The sequence below is a fragment of the Arachis hypogaea genome, chromosome 3 (genome assembly GCF_003086295.3).
Source record: "Arachis hypogaea cultivar Tifrunner chromosome 3, arahy.Tifrunner.gnm2.J5K5, whole genome shotgun sequence".
NCBI classification, from domain to species: Eukaryota; Viridiplantae; Streptophyta; class Magnoliopsida; order Fabales; family Fabaceae; genus Arachis; species Arachis hypogaea.
Genome location: NC_092038.1, coordinates 11,766,270 through 11,789,006, shown reverse-complemented (window position 1 = coordinate 11,789,006; position 22,737 = coordinate 11,766,270). Strand labels below are relative to the sequence as shown.

At 36.8% G+C, this 22,737-nt stretch overlaps 4 protein-coding genes across 5 annotated transcripts; 2 read left to right on the top strand and 2 right to left on the bottom strand.

Moving 5' to 3' along the window:
• The first annotated feature begins 4,661 nt into the window (after positions 1 to 4,661).
• LOC140183110 (protein MAIN-LIKE 1-like) lies at positions 4,662 to 5,970 on the top strand. Its single transcript, XM_072231125.1, has 3 exons — positions 4,662 to 4,733; positions 5,440 to 5,495; positions 5,553 to 5,970. Exons 1-3 carry the CDS (start codon positions 4,662 to 4,664, stop codon positions 5,968 to 5,970), a joined length of 546 nt encoding a protein of 181 aa, XP_072087226.1.
• Positions 5,971 to 8,113: 2,143 nt separating this feature from the next.
• Positions 8,114 to 9,350, bottom strand: LOC114927447 (uncharacterized). Its single transcript, XM_029297371.1, has 2 exons — positions 9,321 to 9,350; positions 8,114 to 9,085 (listed from the first exon to the last, which is right to left on the bottom strand). The coding sequence occupies exons 1-2, from the start codon at positions 9,348 to 9,350 to the stop codon at positions 8,114 to 8,116; spliced, it is 1,002 nt and encodes a 333-aa protein (XP_029153204.1).
• A 3,065-nt stretch (positions 9,351 to 12,415) lies between these two features.
• On the bottom strand, positions 12,416 to 13,516 carry LOC112769576 (uncharacterized). Its single transcript, XM_025814083.2, has 4 exons — positions 13,150 to 13,516; positions 12,888 to 12,947; positions 12,716 to 12,762; positions 12,416 to 12,621 (listed from the first exon to the last, which is right to left on the bottom strand). Exons 1-4 carry the CDS (start codon positions 13,273 to 13,275, stop codon positions 12,534 to 12,536), a joined length of 321 nt encoding a protein of 106 aa, XP_025669868.1. The 5' UTR covers positions 13,276 to 13,516; the 3' UTR covers positions 12,416 to 12,533.
• A 17-nt stretch (positions 13,517 to 13,533) lies between these two features.
• LOC112789510 (phosphatidylinositol-3-phosphatase SAC1) lies at positions 13,534 to 22,464 on the top strand. 2 transcript variants are annotated; one of them, XM_025831437.3, is made up of 17 exons: positions 13,534 to 14,518; positions 14,610 to 14,814; positions 14,907 to 15,072; positions 15,161 to 15,383; positions 15,780 to 15,856; positions 16,814 to 16,846; positions 18,085 to 18,272; positions 18,362 to 18,459; positions 18,938 to 19,071; positions 19,163 to 19,294; positions 19,431 to 19,815; positions 19,929 to 20,050; positions 20,181 to 20,291; positions 20,431 to 20,643; positions 21,369 to 21,548; positions 21,787 to 21,898; positions 21,985 to 22,464. In XM_025831437.3, the coding sequence occupies exons 1-17, from the start codon at positions 14,360 to 14,362 to the stop codon at positions 22,234 to 22,236; spliced, it is 2,790 nt and encodes a 929-aa protein (XP_025687222.1). In that variant the 5' UTR covers positions 13,534 to 14,359; the 3' UTR covers positions 22,237 to 22,464. The 2 variants fall into 2 exon arrangements, with proteins under 2 accessions (XP_025687222.1, XP_025687223.1); XM_025831438.3 differs by lacking the exon at positions 16,814 to 16,846 and having other exon boundaries at positions 13,943 to 14,518.
• Positions 22,465 to 22,737: the final 273 nt, after the last annotated feature.

Here is a 22,737-nt window from a genome sequence, read left to right as displayed (position 1 = left end):
TTGACAAGGTGAATGCAGGGACTCACCAGCTACCATGATTGACGGCGACTAAGCGATGAAACTGGCGAGAAGGAAGCGACATTGCGGACCCAAATACGGTAACACTGCCCGAACAGAGACGACATGGTGCGACGCGAAATTGGAGAGAGAGAGAGAGAGAGAGAGAGAGAGAGAGAGAGAGAGAGAGAGAGAGAGAGAGAGAGAGCACGGCAGGACGGGGAGCTGTAAGCCTGTAACTAGAGAGAGAGCACGCATAACACGATGGCACGGCACGTCACAATGCGAAACCATAGAAAGTAAGGTTTTGAAAACTAGTTCGAATTGGCCGGTCAAACTATTTGAACCATGAACTGGCAAGAAAAACGATTCAGCCAAATGGAATAACCGCCTATTTCGAAAACATAAATTAGACCCTTGGACCGGTTGAAAAACTCGTCGATCGGACCGAACCGAGACCCAACCGATTTTCACGTTTCAGCCAACCTTTTAGAATTTTAAAATAAAAAAAAAGAAAATTGAAAAAAATAAAAAGAAGCCTCACCATCACCTTCTTTGTCTCTCACTCATCTTTTCTCTACTTTCCTCAATCAAAAGAACAACCTTAGCCTCCATCGCTACTTTCTTTTTCAAGCTGTCACCGTCGTTGTCCTACCGCCACCGTCAAATTTGGTCCAGCCGTCGCCCCACTGCTTTAGCGTCGTCTCCGCTCATCTCTGCCATTGCGTCGCATCGCATATGCTCGAAGCCGCCATCCCACTACAACTCATCTCGTGTCGTTTCTCCATTCCCCAGCTGCTATTCTGCCACGTCGGTTCTATTTCACCGCGCTCCAGCCCTCCTCTGCTCCAGTTCCACCACGCTCCACCCTCCTTTGCGCCAGTTCTGCTACGCTTCACCCTTCTCTATTCCAGTTCCACCCTCCGCGGTCCGCGGCTCCAGTTACGCGACGGTCCAGTCACCCCTTCTCCAGTTCCGCGACTGTCCAGCCACTTCATCATATAACTACTCCAGGAAATGGATTTATATGCTTCACCATTTTATTTCTATTATGTTGTTGCTCTGTTGTCTTTAATATTTTTGTTTTTATTGTCATTTTTTATTCTTGAACTTGTTAAGTTGATAATTTGCTAAATTATTGGATTGCTATTGTGTTAATTTACTAAATTATTAAGTTGTTGTGATTTAATTTGTTAGATTTTTTTATTCAAGTTTTGTTGTTGTTTATTTGATAAATTGTTGTTGTATACCTATTATTGTTCTTGAGATTATTGGGTTGTTGTATTTTTTAAAAATTGTTAATTTATTAATTTTTTAAATTGTTATTGTGATTCTTGGAATATTGAGATTGAGATTTTTTGTTATTAGGTTGTTAGATTTTTTTATTCAAATCTTGCTCTTGTTAATTTATTAAATTATTGTTATTGTGATTCTTGCTATTGATATTGTTTTTGCTGATAATTTTTAAATATGAATGTAGTAGTATTAACTTGGATAGTATTTTGAAATTTATATTAAACTATAAATATATTTTGGTGTGTTTATTTATATTTTATTTATTATTTTATTATAAAAGGTTCTTTCGATTGAATTACGGTTGGATTAGTTGAACTAATAAACTAGCAAATCAATAGTTAGAGTAATTTAATGACCGGTTCGATTTTCAAAACCTTGGTAAAGAGAGGTAATAGTGAGACGGATAGAAAACGGGGAAGGAAAAAAAGGAAAGGGAGAGGGTTTTATTAGGAAGGGTATTATGGTAATCTTATGTATTTAATTTTCTACTTTTATTTTAAACTAAACAAGATATAAGATATTGAGACATAATTCAATCCTATATACTTTACACCAAACACAATTTAAACTTAATTTAATCTCGGTTTCTTAATTTTTATTTTCTTTCAAATGCTATCTGAGAGACTAAGAGAGGCTGATCTGCTGATAAGAGGAGAGAGGGATGAGTGTGTTAGGAATTTCCAATATTTAGAAATAACGTGTTTGAATTTAAACAAAAATTAAACTAGTCTGGTCCGGTTTTATAAACTAGTTGGGTCACCAATTTTCATTAAAATTGGACAGGTCTGTTCGAGTTTCATTGGGCTGCTTTTGGTTAGAAAGACATGGATAATAAGACATAGACACAATAGTACACATTTAGTGTTTTAGTATTTTACAAGACACAAATTTTGATAGACACGCTTACACATAAATACACATTCAGCGACTCTCCTAAAAATTGAGACATTGAGACACAAGCGTGCGTTTGGTTGGTGGGGGTGTCTTCCCAAGACATAGACACGGAAGCATGCGTTCTTCATTTGGTTAGTAAGACACAAAATTTGTGTATAGCAGGGAGGGGTGGAACACTAAACTTGAGACATAGACATACTATTTTTAACATTTAATTTTCATAATTACCCTTTAAATTCTTCTCATTGCTCAGTCTCCTTTCATCCATTTTCTCTTCCACTTCTAAAATACAGAGAGTTTAACCTCTTATCTTCTCTTCTTGTCACTCCAACCACCGTCGCCTCTCTTCCCGTCGTACCACTAGTCTGCCGCCGTTTCTCTTCCTCCTTTCCTTCCACCCAAATCACTGCAGCCTCTCTTCCTCCTTTCCTTCCACTGCCTCTCTTCCACCCAGACCACCGCCTCTCCTCCCTTTCTTCCACTTCTTCCACCCAGACCATCGTTATCACCCTATCCCTTCCTCCCTTTTCTCCTCCCTCACTTTTTTTTGTTTTTCACGGTTGTCTCTTTGCCGCCGCCATAGTCACTTTTTACAGTTGTTGTCTCTGCTTCACTTCTCGTTGATGACTGTTCTCTCGTTCTTCTGTGCACTGTGTTTCTAGATCTATTACCATGTTCCATATCTATTCTCCCTTTTGGCACTATTTTTTTGTATAATTTAATTTTTTTATTTGTTTGAATTTTTGTTAAATTTTGTTAAAATAATTTTGTATTAATTTTGTTAGATTGAATTTTTTTGTTGATATTTGTTGGATTAAATTTGTTATTTAGTTTTAGATTGTTATTGGTAGTTTTATTTTTTTTTTTGATATGGTGGTTGATTGTTAATGGTAGTAGTTTGGTTGAGATAGTGGTTGTGTAGCGGTGATATTGATATCCCTTTACAATAAGGGTAATATTGAAATTTAACAAGATTGTGCTTTGTGTCTTCTGATTTATATTTGTATACCAAACAAGTTTAAAAAATTTGTATCTTGTTGTGTCTGTGTCTTCAATGTCTGTCTCTGTGTCTTTGTATTAAAGAATACACAAAACAAATGCAGCCCAATGTATGAGACACAAATATTTACACTTTTATTCTTAATTATTTTTTAAAATACTAATTTTATTTTAACCCTAACCCCCTCTTTATCTCCTTTCTCTGCTCTTTCTTCCTCTTTTTTCCCACCTCCCTCCTCCCTCCCTCTCTAACATTGTACTTTGACTCTCCTTCCATCACTGTTTTTATCGTCGTTGCTAGCACCGCCATTGCACCCTCCTTAGTCCTCTCTTTATTCTCTCCTTTTTTCACTCTTTGTTCCGCCTTTTATCCCTCCATCATGCCAGTGATGACGCTGCTGGTGATTCCGCCATCAATTTTATCTACATTTGCTACTTTTGATTTGCGATACTGTCGATGATGTACTGCATCTTGTAGATATGCTATTCTTTTTATTTGTTCATCATTTTCTCTTTTTACTTTTAATTGTTTTCTTCCAAAAATATTATATATATATATATATATGTGTGTGTGTGTGAATGAAATATTATTTTACTTTGTTGGATGAATTTATATTAGATTATGATTTTGTAATTTTTTTATTTTTTTCTGAGAAAATAATTTGGTGCAAAGAAGATGAAAGGAATTGAGACGATGAAGATGGAGGATTGATAAAAGTAAAATAGATTTTTTAATGTAATTTGTGTTATGTCTATCATAATTGCCAAATATGTTTACATTTATGCATAATGCGTGTGTCTTGGTGTTCATGTCTTTGTATCTTTGTTTCATCCTCTGAGAGATATGAACCAAACGTAGCTTTAGGTCTGATGCAGAACGGTCTATTGGGTAGTTTAATCCGATTAGATGATCGAATTTTCGATCAAACTGACTGGATCGATCAAAGTATAATAATTAGGGTAAAAAACCTAAATAAGCCTAGGAGAGCTCCAAATTACCCAAATCAGCCAAATCAGAAATCTATACCTGAATCCACCAGGACGAATTATTATATAATTCGAATCAATAAGATTCGAATTATACTCTCAAGTAATTCGAATTGATATAATTCAAATTATATGCATGCAACAAATTAAAGTAATTCGAATTGATATGATTCGAATTATACACATGCAACAAGATGAAGTAATTCGAAACAACTCGTCTCGAATTCTTACGTAATTCGAATTTATTTAATTCGAATTACTAGGAGAAGTGCACGTTAGAGAGGTTCGAATCTAGTTGATTCGAATTAGGTGAAAATTGATTCGCATAGTAATTCGAATCAAGTTAATTTGAATTACAAGGGTTTCGGCTATAAAAGGAGTTCGAACCAAGTTCATTCGAATCACTTTCTCATTCTCCAACCCCACCAAATCCTAGAAAAAAAGACCAACGTCCGGTACGAGTAAGACGAGAGCGGCTTTTTTCGTCGATGGGGGACGATCCGGGAAGGCTTTATCGTTTGGATGGAGTTGCTCATATCGCCGGTGTGATCAACGACGAGGTTAGTGGCTTATGAAAGCGGTTTATGATAACGGTATTTGTTAATGGTTTTTGATAATGGCTTATGTTACTGTGAGTGGTTTAGGATAGTGGTTTAGCATAGTGGTGTAGGCTAGTGGTTTTTGTTAATGGTTTTTTAAAAGCGGTTTATTTTAGTGTTAGCGGTTTAAGCAAGCGGTTTAGGCCAGTGGTTTTTGTTAGTGGTATTTGAAATTGTTTTTTGTAAGCGGTTTGTGTTAATGGTTTTGGATAGTGGTTTTAGTGATGGTTAGCGGTTTAGGGGCGTGGTTTGAGTTGGTGGTGTATGGTAGTGGGTTTTGTTAATGGTTTTTTATAGCGGTTTATTTTAGTGTTAGCGCTTTAAGCAAGCGGTTTAGGCCAGTGGTTTTTGTTAGTGATTTTTGTACTCGGTTTTTGTTAACGGTTTTGGATAGTGGTTTCAGTGATGGTTAGCGGTTAATGGTAGTGGTTTATGATAAATGTGAAAATGCATATGCTTTTGTTAATGTTATTTGCACGTGGTTCATCTGTTTTTGTTAATGGTATTTGCACGTGGTTTGAGTGAGCAGTTTGTGTATAAAATGTTGGTCGTTTGTTTCATATATCTTTTACCCATCACGATTTATTTTCTGGTTCCTTATGAAATATATTGTATATGTTAGTGGTTTGTGCATCTGTTCTAATTATGCGGTTTATGTATTGGCAAGCCTCGTCGTTGCATATCCAGCGTTAGGCGGCAGCAGGGGATGCGTCTTGATAAGGGGTACGTTCCGTACTTGCAGATGGCCGGATTGTACCATCTTGCGAGACTGAACGACAGATGGTTCCGACTAGACGAGCCCCTAGTCAGCGCATTCGTCGAGAGGTGGCGGCCTGAGACGCACACCTTCCACATGCCATTTGGAGAGTGCATCATCACGTTTCAGGACGTCGCATACCAGCTGGGGTTGCCAGTCGACGGAGATTACGTTAGTGGTTGCCTGACAGACTTCCACCTTTACATTAAGGGTGGGAGACCTGCTTGGCAGTGGTTCCATGAGTTGCTCGGTGTTTTACCTCCCGAGAACCAGGTGCAGAAATTCGCAGTCAACTGCACCTGGTTTCAGGAGACATTTGCAGAGTGTCCAGACGGGGCTGATGAGGAGACGGTTAGGCGCTTTACCCGGGCCTATATCATGATGTTATTGGGCACGCAGCTGTTTGCCGACAAGTCCGGCAATCGTATACACATCAGATGACTACCTTATGTTGCTCGGCTTGAGGAGATGGGTCGCTACAGTTGGGGGTCGGCGGCACTAGCATGGTTGTACAGGTGCATGTGCCGAGTCGCCAACAGACATGTGGTGAAGTTAGCTGCCCCTTTACAGTTACTACAGTCTTGGATCTTCTGGAGGTTTTCCACTCTTAGACCATCTGGGTATGATGAGATTAGCTGGCCCCTTGCCTCGAGGTACCGTTATTGTTTTGTACTATATATTCTTCTTGTATTTATTTTCGATTATGCAACCAATTTTTATGTTTCTCGTACGCAGATGATCTGGTTACAATCCTGGGATTAGCAACAAGGGACCTCGGGTACAGATGGCTCGCATGAAGATCGACTTGTTACAGCCTCGGCAGGTAAGTACGCAGAACATATGTGTATCTGAAGTCATTGTTTCAGTTTATATTGTCTAACATAAGTGTACAAACGTTTTTATGTTGATTTTTTCAGTTCATATGGATGCCCTATAGCGCACTCGACGTCATCCAGGTTGTCCATCCGGAGGTCTTGGAGCCTCGGCATACGATGTTATGGCGGTGCAGGACGTCCCTGATTTATTTTGCGGTCGTCGAGTGGCATCAGGTTGACAGAGTTTTACCTCAGTTTGGTGGCGTTCAGCCCAGACCGTCTCCCGCCCTGAACATCGACTTCTTGATGTCCAAGGACGGGAGAGGAGGTGACCGTTGGTTCCCGGCACAATACGCTGAGTGGCATCTTCACTGGCAGGAGCGTGCGGAGCACATTCTACAGTTTGACATCGTGCCCGACCCCAGTCCGTCACATGATTTCTTGACATGGTGGTATCAGCACGGAAAGAAGTTTCTGTCGCTGGAGATGTTATTGGGGGATCCGAGAGGTATTCCTATTCCAGATGAGGTGACGCAGAGGGGTGCAGGCCGACTTCCAGATATGGACCGGGTCGAGGATGTTCCTGACAGACGTTGTATTGAGCGGAGAGCACGAGTTGGGACACGTCGTAGCCAGCGTGAGTGGAACTGGGTGGATCGGGTTATGGATGACGTCGACGACCCAGTTAGGGGTGGGGGGAGAGTTTGTGGTCGTGGAGGCAGGAGGAGGGTGGGTGCTGCTAGAGATGGTGCCCAGATGCCTGGGGGAGGTGATGTTGCGGGGGTTGATAGGGCCCATCAGGGCGGGCATGATGGTGGGTCGCATGGATCTAGTATGGGAGATCCCACGAGTCACACTGATGCTGGGCTTGGTGGTGGAGGTCTTGGAGATTATTTCGTAGGTGTTCCCGGTGATGATCATACCCTTCAGGAGAGTACTCCATGGGTGAGTCCGGGCTCGATGTTTGGAGACTTACTTGCTAGTGATGGCATTGTGGCCGAGTTCGGTGGACCGCATTTCCTTGATGATATCCGGACCATCATGCAGGATGATGAGGCTGCAGCCGGACGGGTTCAGACGACAGGAACACAGGCACCCCTGGATGTAGATCTGAACGAGCCTGCCACGATAGCTCCTGCGCATCCTTTTGCCATGGGTGGGACCCCAGCATCGGCCCAGACTATTGGGTCACATTCAGTTGCCGGCCCGTCATCATCCAGACCCGTGCATGTTGTGCCTATGACCCCGAGACAGCCAGTTCCAGATGACAGCGACGAGTCGATTGAGGATGAGGAGCCATTTATACGTAGGGGTTATCGGACACGGGTGCCACGCCGTTGCGACACTGGATCACACCTATTTAAATGATTTATGGATAGTGGTGTATGTCATGTTGTTATATTTATATTGTGTACCTTGTTGGTTGGTTATCATTGTTGGGGTATGTACTTTGTTGTTATGTTATTTGATGTTATGTTATGTACTTTGATGTTTTGTTATGTCATTTACTTTGATGTCTTCTACTTTTATGTTATGATATATAGTTTGATGTTATGTTATTCGTTATCAGTCATCCCATGATATAATGTTGTTTGTTTTAGATATTAATTTCAATCATTTAAAAGACATTCAACAGAAATATTTGGTACGAATAACAATTTTCATTACTCATAGGAAACAACTTAGTTCCACGGAGAACAATGGTTGCTAACTGAAGTAGAAGACAAGTGCTAATACATTAACAAATAAAAACATACAAACCAAATCTCCTATTGATTTCCAGTAGTTCCGCTGGGGCCTGCGGCTTGTGGAAAACTACGCCTGGTGTGACCTGGCTGCCTGCAGAGGCCACATCTCTTTGGCCGGTTCGGATCTGCTTCATCCATGTTGGTGCGAATTCTTGTGGATCTAGGACGACCCTCCATCGCACGCCTCATATTCGGATCCGGTATAACGGTAGGCCCGACATAAGGTGGCCAGAAACCCTCTGGAATGGGAGGTGTAAATCCCATCTGATAGACACCGAAAACGGAACTAAGGCGATAGACCTCGTGGACGTAAGGCTGCCATGTAAGTCGTGAATAAGCACAGCATGCCAGTGCGTGCGGACAGGGAAAATGAAGTGCTTGGAAGTATCCACAATCACAAGTCTTAGACCCTAATGAGACCCTGTACGTACCAAGAGAGAATGAACTTGTCGGAGTCGTCTCAGCAACGGTGTACTCCGAGTTATCCCTGTCGTAAACAGCCACCGTGAAGCACCTGGCTGTCTTCAGGTTGGCCTCGATACACTTTACTAAGTATTGACTGAATTGTTGTCCAGTACCCATCTGAGCCTCGGCCTCCCTACCCTTACGGACAAATAGCTCAGCTAGCCTTCCGTATGTGGCCTTCACTAGCGAGCAAACAGGGAGGTTTCTTACCCCCTTCAGGATTGAGTTGACACATTCCGAAATATTGGTCGTCATGTGCCCGAACCTCCGACCCTCATCACAGTACTGTGTCCACAACGAATACTCGATTCGGTTCGCCCAGTCACACATTGCCGGATTCTCAGAGCGCAGAATGTCAAACCAGTAGTCGAACTCCACTTCGGTCTTGGCATATGCGGCGTTAACAAGAAGCCTCCGGGCATCTTTTCCCTTGAACGTCAAGGCAAAATTCGCTGCAACGTGTCGAATGCAGAACGCCCGGTACGCAGCCGGGGGTAGCCATCCCCCATCTGGAGCCTCGAGGGCTGCCTTGATACCATTATGCCTATCTGAAATAACTAACAGACCCGGCTGAGGTGTCACGTGCTCACGGAGGTGGGAAAGAAAGAAAGACCATGACTCAGCATTCTCACCCTCAACTAGTGCAAATGCCACGGGGAGGATCGTAGGTGGTTGTTGGCGTCACGATAATACATAGGGGATCCTTATCAGTGAACTTCACGCCGGACCGAGTTTTTCTCTTAATCGACCCTCTGTAATGTACCAGCACTAGGAAACTCTCCGCACTAGCCATCTCCCCTCTTTGTTGAGAGCATCATGAGTTCACAGCATATATATACAGCTCTGGTTCGCACTATATATATATAATTCGAAACAATTTGTTTCGAATTATGTTGTATCACACGCTCACATACTAATTCGAATTAAGTAAATTCGAATTAGTCCAGTGTAATTCGAAACAACTTGTTTCGAATTACTTTGTCTTGTTTCCTTCCTGGTAATTCGAATTAACTCAATTCGAATTACTTTAATTCGTTGCATGCATTTAATTCGAATTATATCAATTCAAATTACTTTATAGTATAATTCGAATCTTATTGATTCGAATTATATAATAATTCGTCCTGGTGGATTCAGGTGTGGATTTTTGATTTGGCTGATTTGGGTAATTTGGAGCTCTCCTTAGCTTATTTGAGTTTTTTACCCTAATAATTATGATTAATTCTAAAGGGTAAACTATTAAATGGCATTAAAAAATTCGTATCAAAACAAATCTCAAAAATATTAACAACAAAGAAGTCATAGAAAGAATTAAAAACACGATAAAAAAATAAACATTAAATATATATTCTAAAAAATAAATTTAGAGATCAAATTTTAATATAAATTTTTGTAATCATTATTAGAAAAATAAAATATTTTCATTTTTAAAATTTTTGATAATTTTTTATCAAGTGAATTTTTTAAAAAAAATTATTGGGAGTGAGCACATTTTTTTGAAAAATAAAAAGAAAAATTTAGAGATCAAATTTTGCTCCGAATTTTTCTATAAGCTTTTTAAATATTTGCTCAAATATTGTCACAAAAATTTAGATCTAATAAATAAGTCATTTGCTAATCATGAAAGTTTTTTTTTTAGGGATAAGTATGATTTTGGTCTCTAACGTAGAGGCCGAAAATCGATTTCGTCCCCGGCCTTTTTTTCGCTCCAAAATGGTCCCCAAGATTTCAGTTTGTTTTAAAATCGTCCTTCGGACGAAAATACCCTTCTCCCTTCACCCCAAAATCAACCACCACCACCACCAGAACAAAAGCCTACGCCCAACCAGAACCCACCACCACCACCAGTATCATCATGGTCATCATCATCATCAAAACTTTCTCCAAAATCAACCAAAATCAACCAAAAGGCCAAGCTGAACAAAAATCCACCACTACCACCACCATTATCATCATGGTCGTCATCACCATCATCATCAGAAGAACAACAAAACTCAAAACAGAACCCACCACCACACCTACCATCATCATCAACACCAGAACCTACCACCACCCCATCTCAGAAAATTAGAACTAAAAAAATAAGAACAATCAAAACTTAGAACCATCAACAAAATTCAAAACTAAAATTCTTCCTCTTTTATTCTTGCTCTGCTTCTTCATCTTCTTTTAAAGAAATTCAAGCAACATACACTTTGAACAATAATCAACAAATTCAACAACAACAATATTTCAAATTCAAGCTAAATCACAAATATTTAAATTATAGATATTCCACAACAAATCTCACAAAAAATTTAGAAATTCTAAAAAAAATCCAATTCAGTGGCAGATCACAGGCAACGGAGCAACAGTGCGGCAATATGGCGGTGTGGCTTCCCTTCCCTGCCCCCGCTTTTCTCACGCCCCACCCCCTTTCTTTCTCTCCCTCGATTCTTTGTATGCCTTTCTTTTCTTTCTTTTTTTTTATTTTATGTTTATTTTATTTTATAATTTTTTTAATAAGGGGTAGTTTGATAATAAAAAAAATAAAATTGGTAAAAAAAACGATTTTAAAATAAATTAAAACTTTAAAGACTATTTTATAGCGAAAAAAAGGTCGAGGACGAAATCGATTTTCGGCCTCTACGTTGAAGACCAAAATTATACTTATCCATTTTTTTTACTTATAAAAAATAATATTTATTGAATTTTTTTATTATATTTTCAAATCATTCTAGAACTATTTTATCAATAATATCTTTTAAAAATTTTTTATCTAAAATTTATAAATACGGAATTAATAGTTAACTTAATTCTAAATTATTCAAAAATTTTATTTCATAAATGAATTAGTCCCAACTCATTTACATAGAAGTATCGATACAAGAAATTTAAATTGAAGAATCTCACATGACCAACAAATTTTTTTAATCAATACTTAGTCAATATTGTACATGCTAAATACTGAATATTAAATTTTAAATTTTAATAGTATAAAAATAAGATAATGATAGAAATCTTGATTAATATTAATAGAGACGATTAGTCTTTAAACATTTTCATTTCAATTTTTTTAAATTTTATATTTTTGTTAAATAATAATAAATTTGAATTGTCTAAATATTTTAATAGAATATAAAACATTATCAATTGGTTCAACGAAATAAAAATAATTAGAATCAGTTTAATAATAAAAATTTATCCAAAGTTAAAATATCCAACTAAAAATATCTGAAAATTAATTTGAAATATTACACTTTTATTTTTTGAATGTGTTCAAAATTTATAATTTATATATAAGTTTAAAACACTATAGTTAACAAAAAAGAGAGTTTTTGTATTTGAAAAAAGATTTTATATACCTAAATATAAAAAAATAAAAAGAAAAAAAAATGGAACTCGTTTAACTCGAGAATTATACAAATTGAGCTAAATTAACCGATTTTCTAAGCTGACTCACGAGTCATTACTAATTTTGACATCTCTACTTTAAATTTTTTTTTTGATAAATTAAACACAAAATTTTAAGTACCATAACAATTTCTATCGAAGAGAAAATGTATATTAGATCTTCTCAATAAGTGTATATTAAAATAAATTATTAGTAAAAATTAAAATATAAAATATATATTAAAAATAAATTAAACAATATATTTATATACAAATACAATCAATTTTAATAATTGATTTTTATAATTAATTTTAATATAATAATATTTTTAAAATAAAAAAGATTTAATAACAAAAAAATTAATTAAAAATAACTAAAACTTACTTTATTTAATATTTATTAATATGATAATAATTAATAAATATCAAATAAAATAAATTCTAACTAATTTTTTTTCTCGCTGGTATTACGGTTTTGAAATCTTATTTCACAATCGCTAATACTTAATTGCATTTGGAAATAAAATATACATTCCACTACAAAATACAGCAAGAGCATTTTTCATCATGGGATCCATACAATACACTGCAACTGCCACAAATTCTATCTTTCTCCTCTCTGTTCCGGCGTCAACCCTCCCTTTCCGCAGCTGGGGCAACTCTTTAGCCCGAATCCTTGACAGTCAAAACATCTACAACGAATCAACGATAGAAGCTAATTATTTGATGTTAGGAAAAAGAAAATAATATAACACGAGAAAGTATATGCCAGGGAGAATAACTTACTTCCATCTTTCAAATATATTCCCATTCTTCTTATTCTTTCCCGTCCCCTGTCATATACTCCAAAATAAATAACCAGTGTTTGAACGAATTTGTTTAAAAAAAAATCTAGCAAGGAATGAATAATGTGTTAGTTAGGGAAGGAAGGTGGATGTTTAAGGAATGTATATATGACCTTACATCCAGGGCATTCGATGGCTCCTTTTCCGCTACAGGTTTCACAACCTTTAAGTATCTGCGAAATTAAATAGCAGGGAAGATGATCAGTCATTTAGTTGAAAACTTGAAATGATGAAATAAGAGACACGCTGAAGCTGCATCATATATACATGGCTTAAGTGGACAGAACTTGATTAAATAGTAGGGCATTTGTTAGTATGAATAAATTTATAATCTAAACGAGTGCGAGGCGTGCAGATTAAGAGAAGAGAGCACACCGAATTAAGTGAAAATCCTCCAGATTTAGCAGCAAAGGGTGTTGTGATGCATCTTCTGGTGGTTGTGAATGCTTGGGGACCAGCCAAACTGAAGTTGTTACAGCAGTAGACAGAGATATGTGACATTTTTCTCTTCCCTTTCTCTTCTAGGTAGTTCTATATACTCCTTCCTCCTCTCTTATATTTTCTTATGGATGGATAGATAACTTGTAGTTCTCTTCCTCATCATTCATTCTCTCTACACGTGTGTGGTCCTTTTTTTCCTTTATTATTATTATTATTATTATTATTATTATTATTATTATTATTAGTTTTCAGCAGTGATGGATGAAATATTGTATGTTTTTTTTTTCTTTGGTCGAAAAACAAGGCCAAAGCTCATTCATAAGCATTACATTGGCGTTGAAAATTTGCCATTATTCAGTAGAGAGTGGGAAAAAAAAAAACCTAATAATAAAGCTTGACAAATCATATGTTGAACATGAATTAGTTAATTTTCTCATTAACTAATAAAGCAAGTAATATTTACTATTCGAATGTTTTTTTTTTAATTATTTTTGGGCGAGGACAAGAGTGTTGTACAGAATACTAGGTTAACTAAGTGATAAAAAGCAAAGGCGGCTAACATGTGTGGACATTGTATTTGTCAAATTAGTAATTTTTGTTATTTTATCAAAAGTTTATGGCGCTTCATTATTTTATGCATTTTAAAATATTAAAATATTATTTGGATTAAAAACAGTTTGTTTCTAGTTTTTTTCCCCTTATATAGTACTAATATTTGGACCTTATTATACACAGTAATTAATCTGGTATAAAATTTGAACTGGGTTCTCTCAAAAAGTATTGTTGCCTCACCAAGAAGGGATTTAGCAAAGGCTTCTACTTCTAGACGAATTCAATATTATTAGTTTTAATTATTTTACTAATAATAAAAATAACAAGTATAATACATAAAGCTCAGCTCAGGGAAACAAAACTGATGGCTAATTTTACGTGGCCGCAAAACAGAAAAAATATTGGTAATTGACCAATTGGTGAGATTAATCAGGGTGGAAACTGGAGAGTGGATAGTCGAAACTGCAAAAGCATTAATAGGAGCGAGAGCTGAAACTTATTTATTTATTTGATTTTGATTCTGCTTGTAATAATATAATTTTGAAGTGGGCGACAAAGATAAGAGAAGATAAAAGAAGAGTGATGAGTGTGGATGATGGCGAAACCGGAGAATATTGAATTGGGGGTCAAGAAGACGGGATCATCGGTCTACGCTCAATGCAATTCAGCAAAAGTGCACCCTTCCAATGATCCCGAATCGGATCCTGATTCCTTAGCCCTCGAGAAATTCAGGCTCTATGAAACCAGAGCGGTACCTACCTACCCCTTCTATTTTCCCCCATTTTCATTCAATTCAATTCAACCCTAGAAATCAATAACTGTTTCATTTGATATACTATCAGCGGTTCTACCTGATCGGGAGTGATCGCCACAAGAGGTTCTTCCGAGTACTGAAAATCGATCGATCAGAGCCCTCTGATTTGAATATCAGCGAAGACCCTGTCTTGTATTCCCCACATGAAATCAAAAGCCTCCTTCAGCGTATTGCCGAAGGCAATAGGGCCACCGGCGGCCTCACTTTCGTCGCCAAGGTCTTTGGAATTGCCGGTTTGTCCATCTTCATACCCTTCTATCTATCTATCTATGCCGTATATGCTTCATTTCCACCAGTTATATTGATTTCATTCCTTCTTGTGTAGGGTGCATTAGGTTTCTGGAATCCTATTATTTGATTCTTGTTACTAAGCGTAGACAAATTGGTTCCATATGTGGTCATGCTATCTATAGCATCAGAGAAAGTCAATTGATTACAATTCCGCATGTTACAATTCAATCTGACGTAGCTCACTCTAAAACTGAGCAAAGGTAATTGGCCTAGCTAACTTCAGGTATAGTTTGCTTCTCTGCATTCAGAATCCAAAACAAGTGAAACAACATCTTCTCACTTCTGCAGGTACAAAAAGCTTCTCTCCAGTGTCGATTTGACGAAGGACTTCTTTTTTAGTTACACTTACCCTATTATGCAAAGTTTGCAAAAGAATGTCTCGACTGATCCAGATGGAGGGATGTCGTATGATAATATTTTCGTTTGGAATGCTTATTTAACACAAGCAATCAGATCAAGATGCAACAACACCATTTGGACCATAGCTTTAGTTCATGGCCATTTTAGGCAGGTATGTTTTGTTATTTCTCGAATGTTTGTGTAAGCTTATTTCAAGCATGTATTTTCATTCAGGATTCCATGATAAATTTGATAATATCTATAAATAAACTACCTACTACTAAAACAAGATGAGAATTGTTACTAACTTACTACTAAAGCAAATTAATTCTGGTTCTGCATCAAAGGTATGGTAGATAGGTTTATAGTTCCTTAGGATATAGCAGGTTAAGGTTCGTTATCTTGAAAATTTTCCCTCTTATCAAATTTAATCAGACAGCAGCTTTGGACATTGAGCTCTTGAAGACTCTTTGGAAGCTGTTTTTTAGACTCCTTTGAAATAAATGCAAGACATAAGGGTAAAAAATGTTTTCCTGTTTGACTTATTTATGATTTTAAAAATTGGCAGGCTCGCCTATCAATCTTTGGAAGGGACTTCGGTGTTACCTTGATTTCTAGACGTTCTAGACATTTTGCAGGCACACGGTATGTACTTGTTTGGATACTTCATTCATGTTGAACCTTTTGTGGTATTTATTCAGATATCATGGAATCATTTTGGTAATTCAAATATGATCATTATTCCATAAGCTTTCATGATTTGGTTTGAATTTGTTCCTGCTAAATTTGTGGCTATATATGATTGTTATAATATCATATGATATGATGTTGTTGGTCTCCCTCTTTGAGTTCAAGGTTAATGGAAATCTTTGTTTATGTTAAAAACACTCCCAACTTTTCATCTTATTACTATAGTAATTTTCTGTAGCACTCGAGTCACTGGAACTAAACAGTAGTGGTTGATAGGTTAGCTAATAGTTATAATTCAACCAGAAGTGAACAATGCTGATTAGAGGCTATGTGGAGCTATATAAACTGCTTCTGGGGTTGGTAAGGACAATACAATGTTTCGATATAGAACTGTGCAGGTACAGGGTATCCTTATAAGCCTTGGTCCTATTCTACACACCGATATGCAAGTTGATAAAACATAAGGAAATATATTGTGATCCTATCATGTGTCGTATCAATTGGCTGGATTAGACAAGTGTGACAAACTAATCGTTTAGAATGAACTTGTTATACATTTGGTACCACAACTGTTATCTCTGTTGTTCAGCTCTATAGGGGTGTGATAGTCGCAAAATTAGGAAGCATGTTGACATTAGGGGTTTATTCGACTAAACCTCATCATATGAGTGCAGTATGTGCTACATCCTTGGTTGGGCTTGTGTTCGAGAATCGATGTTCCCAAATTCGTTGCACTTGTGTGCTACTTCAATTTGCAGTTTGCATAAACATTATTTCCCTCTTATATCATATTTAGTGATGAGTTACTTTTATTATTCTCTTCTTTTTCAAAATCAATCTTTTTTGGATAAAATAAACAGTTTATATTAAGTTTTACCCCCCATAGGCAATTATGTGTTGTGATTTGTCCAGGGAAGGATTGAAGGAGGAGGAGCAACAAACCAGGTTAGCCTCTTATTCTATCTTTGCAATGAATACCTCTATAAGGTCTCCTTTGTTGGAGAGTTTGGGGAGATTTTCTTTGTTCGTCTTCCTTGTATATCCAAAATCCTCATTTTATTCAAACCTCTTCTGTTCAAGACAGCCCTTATCTGATGTCAGTTCTGTCATTGGCACTTACCTTGTGCATGCTCTCCTTTTCGGTCCCTGCTGATGTATTTTCTCTTTTAATTGGTCTTACTCTTATCCATTGCCTTGGTCATATAATTATCTGTAATCTGTTTCAAAGCAACATGCACCTTGCTATTTATTTATCCTGAAGTTCTGTCTTGTTGGCTACTTACCTTTATTATCTTTCATATTCATCTCACTGTTTTCTTTGCTAGGTGAATGTCCTTTGGAACTTAATTAGGCAATACTTACTATTATTTTCTGAATCCTCCTCCTTCTTTTCGTACAGCAGGTTTAACACCCCCTTTTTCTTTCCATCCCCCTTCTCCAATAACTCTATTCTTTAATTGGTTTGCCAATATGTCCCTGTGGTTTGCATTTGGCGTGGTCTGGTACTTCCTAATCCACAAATGAAAATTTACCCTCATTAATGGTATAAGTCTTTAATGACTTGTTTAGTTTTGGGGGCCTTTGTTGTGAATATGTGGTTTCTGGTCAAACTTGTTTTTGTCTCCCACCCCTCCCCTCCCCCCCTCCCCCCCGGAACCCCAACCAACAAACGCACCCAGCCGAACCCCCTTTCTGTTATCGTAGGTTTCCGAGAGATATGCGCTCTAGCTGTTTGGACAGTGATGTTAGATATTGATCATAGTTATTTGTATGCTTGATTAGTTATAGGCTCCGGGTTGTCTTGCGTCATAATCTTAGTTGAGAGTTTGTTGCATTGTATAATTTTCCCTATTTTTATTATGGAAGTGTGCAATCTATTCGATAACAAATAAGAATAAGCTCTCATATCTTTAGTGTTCTTTGGTATATTATCCGTAGGGTATGAGTATTAGAGTGGTTGCACCATAAATTGTAATCTGTTAGTGGAATATTTTTTTTCTCTTTGTTCTTGTTTTCTTCATATCTATCACTATGTGCTTTTGTTGGATTGTAATATACAGCAGTAGTTAGCAATGTTTCATGTTTGTCAGTCCCATGATACTATTTGATTTTACATTGTGGTCTCTCTGGAAAAATAATAATACCTACCTAGGTTTATTTTTTGTCTTAAATTGTTTCTGCAGTTACTTGAAAAGGGGGGTGAATGACCGCGGGAGAGTTGCTAATGATGTTGAGACAGAGCAGATTGTCCTTGATGAAGAAGCTGGCTCTTGCAAGGGTAAAATGAGTTCAGTTGTGCAAATGCGAGGGTCAATACCACTTTTCTGGTCACAAGAAGCTTCGAGATTTAGCCCTAAGCCTGACATAATCTGTACGAAGATAGTTGAGTTGTTGAATTGCTTATTATTATCCATCTCTTTTCTAAGTTTTTATCCCCCCCCCTCTTTGTTTTGACTTCAGTGCAGAGGTATGATCCAACATATCAGGCAACAAAATTACATTTTGAAGATCTTGCTAAGAGATATGGCAATCCGATTATTGTGCTTAATTTGATTAAGGTAACTCTTTTTAATGAATTTGTGTCTTTGTTCAAACAAAAATAAACAATGGAAAGGGTGAATAATAGTTACCCAGTATTTTTATCGATTGTACTATGAATCATCTTTTAACTGATTCACCTCATGGGATAAGGCTCTGTTGTTCTTCTTCTTGTTATTGTTCTCTGAATCATAGTTATGGGAATTCTGTATGTTTTCCTTTGCATTTTCCTTTGTTGCTATTTTATTATTTAGTAGTTGTTAGGGGATATTCCTGATTCTATTGCTCTTTTTGCCCCTTTATCATTACATTCTTTTATTGAAAAAAAATCTCATGAATTTTTGAATGATTCCATTGCAATTTTGCACGAATTATTTGGTAAACTCTATTAATTGGATATAATACTGGCTGTTCTACATGATTTTTCTTCTCTTATTAATGAACTTTTTATGAAAAGAAAAGTACATTTTTGTAGCTCATGTAAATTACAAAATGCAGACAGTTGAGAAACGACCTCGAGAAATGATGCTTAGGCGTGAATTTGCAAATGCTGTTGGGTATCTGAACCAAATTCTACCTGCAGAAAATCATCTTAAATTTATTCACTGGGACTTTCACAAGTTTGCAAAGAGGTGAGCATTCTAGGTTTGTTCTTTTTGTTCTGCAGTATTGTTGTCTCCATTTCACCTGACAATTCTCTATTCTTCCCGTATGTTTTCAAAGCAAGTCCGCCAATGTTTTGGCAGTTTTAGGAGCTGTAGCAAGCGAAGCACTTGAATTAACAGGCTTTTACTACAGTGGTAAACCCACCATCATAAAGAGGACCAACAAGAGCAACAGAACAAGTTCAGGGATGTACGTTCCAGCTTTCAGTTTGTTACCAAATATTCATTCTTTCGCCTGTTTTCCAATGTTCAAGTTTTTGTTGAATTTTAACCATAACTGTGAAAGATTATATATATGGTGATTACTTTTCGTCATGTTTTTATAGGGATGCTTCACTTAGAGATCTTAGAGCTAGTTCTGGGGACCTTACAAGAATTGGAACTGCTAGTGAAATGCTAAATTCTCTGGTCATTCGAGACAGAGAAAATGATGCGAGCCATCAGAACCAAAAGATGAGTGCTAGTGGTGATGCACCACGCTATCAGAGTGGAGTTCTACGTACCAACTGCATTGATTGCTTGGACCGTACAAATGTTGCCCAGTATGCTTATGGACTTCAAGCTTTAGGACGTCAGCTCCATGCAATGGGTTTGACTGATGTGCCAAAAGTGGATCCTGATAGTAGTATTGCTGCTGCACTAATGGACATGTATCAAAGTATGGGAGATGCACTTGCACAGCAATATGGCGGTTCTGCAGCTCACAATACTGTATGGCATATTTGTGTGATTCCAAATTCATGTTATCTGTTTAACAAATGTTTGCTTTATTTAGTGTCCTCTCCTGCTGCTTTTACTATATATGTTCTTTTTGGCGATTGTAGGTGTTTCCTGAAAGGCAGGGAAAATGGAAAGCAACAACACAATCAAGGGAGTTTTTAAAATCTATAAAACGATACTATAGCAATGCATATACTGATGGTGAAAAACAAGATGCAATAAACTTGTATTATTCTTTCCTCTTATTTCATCTTAATGATCTTGTTGTCCTTTTATAGAGGGGTTTCATAACTCATTTATAAGAAGATTTGATAATTTTAGGTTCTAAATGTGTTAATCTTGTCTTCTATTTCCAGATTTTTAGGTTACTTCCAACCACAGGAAGGGAAACCTGCTCTGTGGGAGCTTGATTCGGATTATTATCTCCATGTATCTGGTATTGGGGATGATCTGATTCCTGAGAGTTGGTAAGTCCTCCTTGTTTGCAGAATTGATCCCTGACATGTTTTATATGAAGTTAGATATGGCATTGGTTTTATCATTAATTATATGTTTATATAATGTTCATTTCTCTTTCTCAATCTCCAATTCTCTGAGTTTTTGCAGTTGCGAACTGAATGCCAAGCCTGCCGGAAGTAATGGAATGACATTCACACCTATACCAGCTTGCAGAGAAGACTTCTGCCGCATAAAATTGACTTCATTTGACAAGTTGATTGAAAAGACCTGTAGCGCCATTAAAAATGTAAGGCTTTGCAGTGAACCTGATCAAAGACCAGGTGGTGTCTCTGGAAGCAGCGGTGTTGCACCTGATGCAGCGTAACTCCCTTAGATGACTTACTGCTTTTTTTTTTCTCCTGATTATAGAGAACTATTGGTTTATTTTTACCATGCATGTGAATACTAGCCTTTGTCTTGCCATTTATTCTTGCACCAGTTTCCTATAGCTCTGCTTCGTGTTTATTTATTATAATGGTAGTTGATATTGCCCTTTTCCTCCTTAACTTGATTGTATTGTATTTTAATTACTAATTCAGTAAATGCAGTCAGCATGCTGTATTGTCCTGTGATATTTCTCCTTGAAATGACCTTTTCTCTCAACTCTATTGCCTTTTACATTTCTAATTATTAGCCACTTGAGTAGTTTGTTAAGATCAGTGCAATAATTGTTCGAAGATAAAGCCACTAGGAGTGGTTTAGTGATGAAGGGTTTGGATAGCATGCATAAGGTGTTAGCTTCAAGCCTCCTCACTATTAATGTATAACTGGCAAATTTGTTTGAAGATAGTCTCTCTCATCTGTTTGTTTAGAGCCTTAATTCTAGAGTGAAGTAAATAAACTTAGTTCCAATTTCAACCACCTGATCCAGCTTTGTGTATTACTATTTTGGGAGACAAATTATGGGTGGTGTTTCTGACCGATGGAAAATGCAATATGTTTTCTGTGCATGTGATAACTTACTTGATATTGGTTGAGTTGCACATTGCCTGTTGAATTTCTTCTCTGGATTTTTCCGAGTCACTGATTCTGTGTACCTTGTCCAGTGAGATACAACTTAAAAGCCCCAATTGGCTTTTTGGCCAGAGAAAGTATGAAGAAAGCTCCTCTGCTGCAAAAGCTACTACTCGAGAAATTGACATTGAAGGATCTCAGGTTAATGGCTTTTGCAACTTGAATTGGCTTTCATCTAGCGGTGATATGAATGAAGAGGATGTTTTTCAAAGGTGTGTATTTTAGATGTTCGTTTTCCTTTGAAATCTTTGACGCACTGTATAAACAGATATAGATAGAATTCTGAACTATTATTCTGTGCGATTTGCCATAACCGTGTAGCACTTGGTTTCAAGTAGGATAGAATCTCCTTTCTAATTCTTTTAAGGTTGTATATGATGCCTTAGTTTTTTTTTTTTTTTTTTTTAGGGTCTATTAATGATGCTCTCTGTGTACTTTTAATTTTCAAAGGTACCTCACAATGACCTCGGCGAATGAGGCCAACGGCTGGTATGGAGGTACCCTCCTTGGTGATCAAGATGAAAGCAGTGAGATATATAAACATTATGCTGATCTGTGCCAGGTATTATGCTCAAACTACCTTTAGAGTTTCGACCATATGGATATGATATCTCTCACATGAGAAATAATGAGCATGCATCAATGCAGGGACCTTCATTGGAACTCTTCCAAAATGACCCAGAGAGAGAGCAACACTATGCAAATGCTTTGAGCACAAGTTCATTTGAAATTCTAAATGATGGTGCCATTGCCGTGGAAATGGAAGCAGCTCTAAAGGAGTATGAACATGTTGGGACTGACCTTGGAATCATTCCCACATCTTGTAAATTCTTCGCCGATGATCCAAGCTGGTTGACCAGATGGTTAATTGGGGAAGAAAAAGTACCTAGGATATCGTGAGTCCTTTTTTTTATAGTAGGATATCACGAGTCCTTTTTATGCCATGTAACACCAAGTTTTATCACAGTTTTTCGAAAATTATTAATTGTTAATCCTTCAATCGCGTTGGTTACAACGTCCAAGTTGATTCCCATGTACCATATGTAAAAAATCATAACATCTATATTATCTATTGTAATACTATACATGTATAAGATTTAGGTAGGAAAATGCTATTTGTTCTTTAAAGTTTATCTTTTAATTAATTTTTAAATTTAATTTATTTTGTTATATTATTTTTTTAATTTTTATTTAATTATATTTCCTAAATTTTAGGAACTACTAACACTGTTATTTAATTTAAATTTTAAAATATAAATGCTTAACACCGGTGAGTGACTACTTTCTATATTTTACATTTAAAAAAAATTATTTACTGTTTTAGTTTTTTTTTTATATTATTCACGGAAATTTTTTTTCTATATTTAAGCAAGTGTCAGGGGTTCGAATCCCGCCTTGTGC

Bases quoted from the DNA above. Each gene is read 5' to 3' on its own strand.
- LOC140183110 (XM_072231125.1), top strand. From the start codon at position 4,662: ATGGGGGACGATCCGGGAAGGCTTTATCGTTTGGATGGAGTTGCTCAT. The intron at 4,734-5,439 runs GTTAGTGGCTTA...TGTATTGGCAAG, and splicing joins CCGGTGTGATCAACGACGAG to CCTCGTCGTTGCATATCCAG. The intron at 5,496-5,552 runs GTACGTTCCGTA...ACTGAACGACAG, and splicing joins GGGATGCGTCTTGATAAGGG to ATGGTTCCGACTAGACGAGC.
- LOC114927447 (XM_029297371.1), bottom strand. From the start codon at position 9,350: ATGGCTAGTGCGGAGAGTTTCCTAGTGCTG. The intron at 9,086-9,320 runs GTACATTACAGA...AATGGTATCAAG, and splicing joins CGGAGAGTTTCCTAGTGCTG to GCAGCCCTCGAGGCTCCAGA.
- LOC112769576 (XM_025814083.2), bottom strand. From the start codon at position 13,275: ATGTCACATATCTCTGTCTACTGCTGTAACAACTTCAGTTTGGCTGGT. The intron at 12,948-13,149 runs GTGTGCTCTCTT...TTAATTTCGCAG, and splicing joins GAGGATTTTCACTTAATTCG to ATACTTAAAGGTTGTGAAAC. The intron at 12,763-12,887 runs GTCATATATACA...AGTATATGACAG, and splicing joins TCGAATGCCCTGGATGTAAG to GGGACGGGAAAGAATAAGAA.
- LOC112789510 (XM_025831437.3), top strand. From the start codon at position 14,360: ATGATGGCGAAACCGGAGAATATTGAATTGGGGGTCAAGAAGACGGGA. The intron at 16,847-18,084 runs GTTAGCCTCTTA...TTGTTTCTGCAG, and splicing joins GAGGAGGAGCAACAAACCAG to TTACTTGAAAAGGGGGGTGA. The intron at 20,051-20,180 runs GTATTATTCTTT...TTCTATTTCCAG, and splicing joins AAACAAGATGCAATAAACTT to ATTTTTAGGTTACTTCCAAC.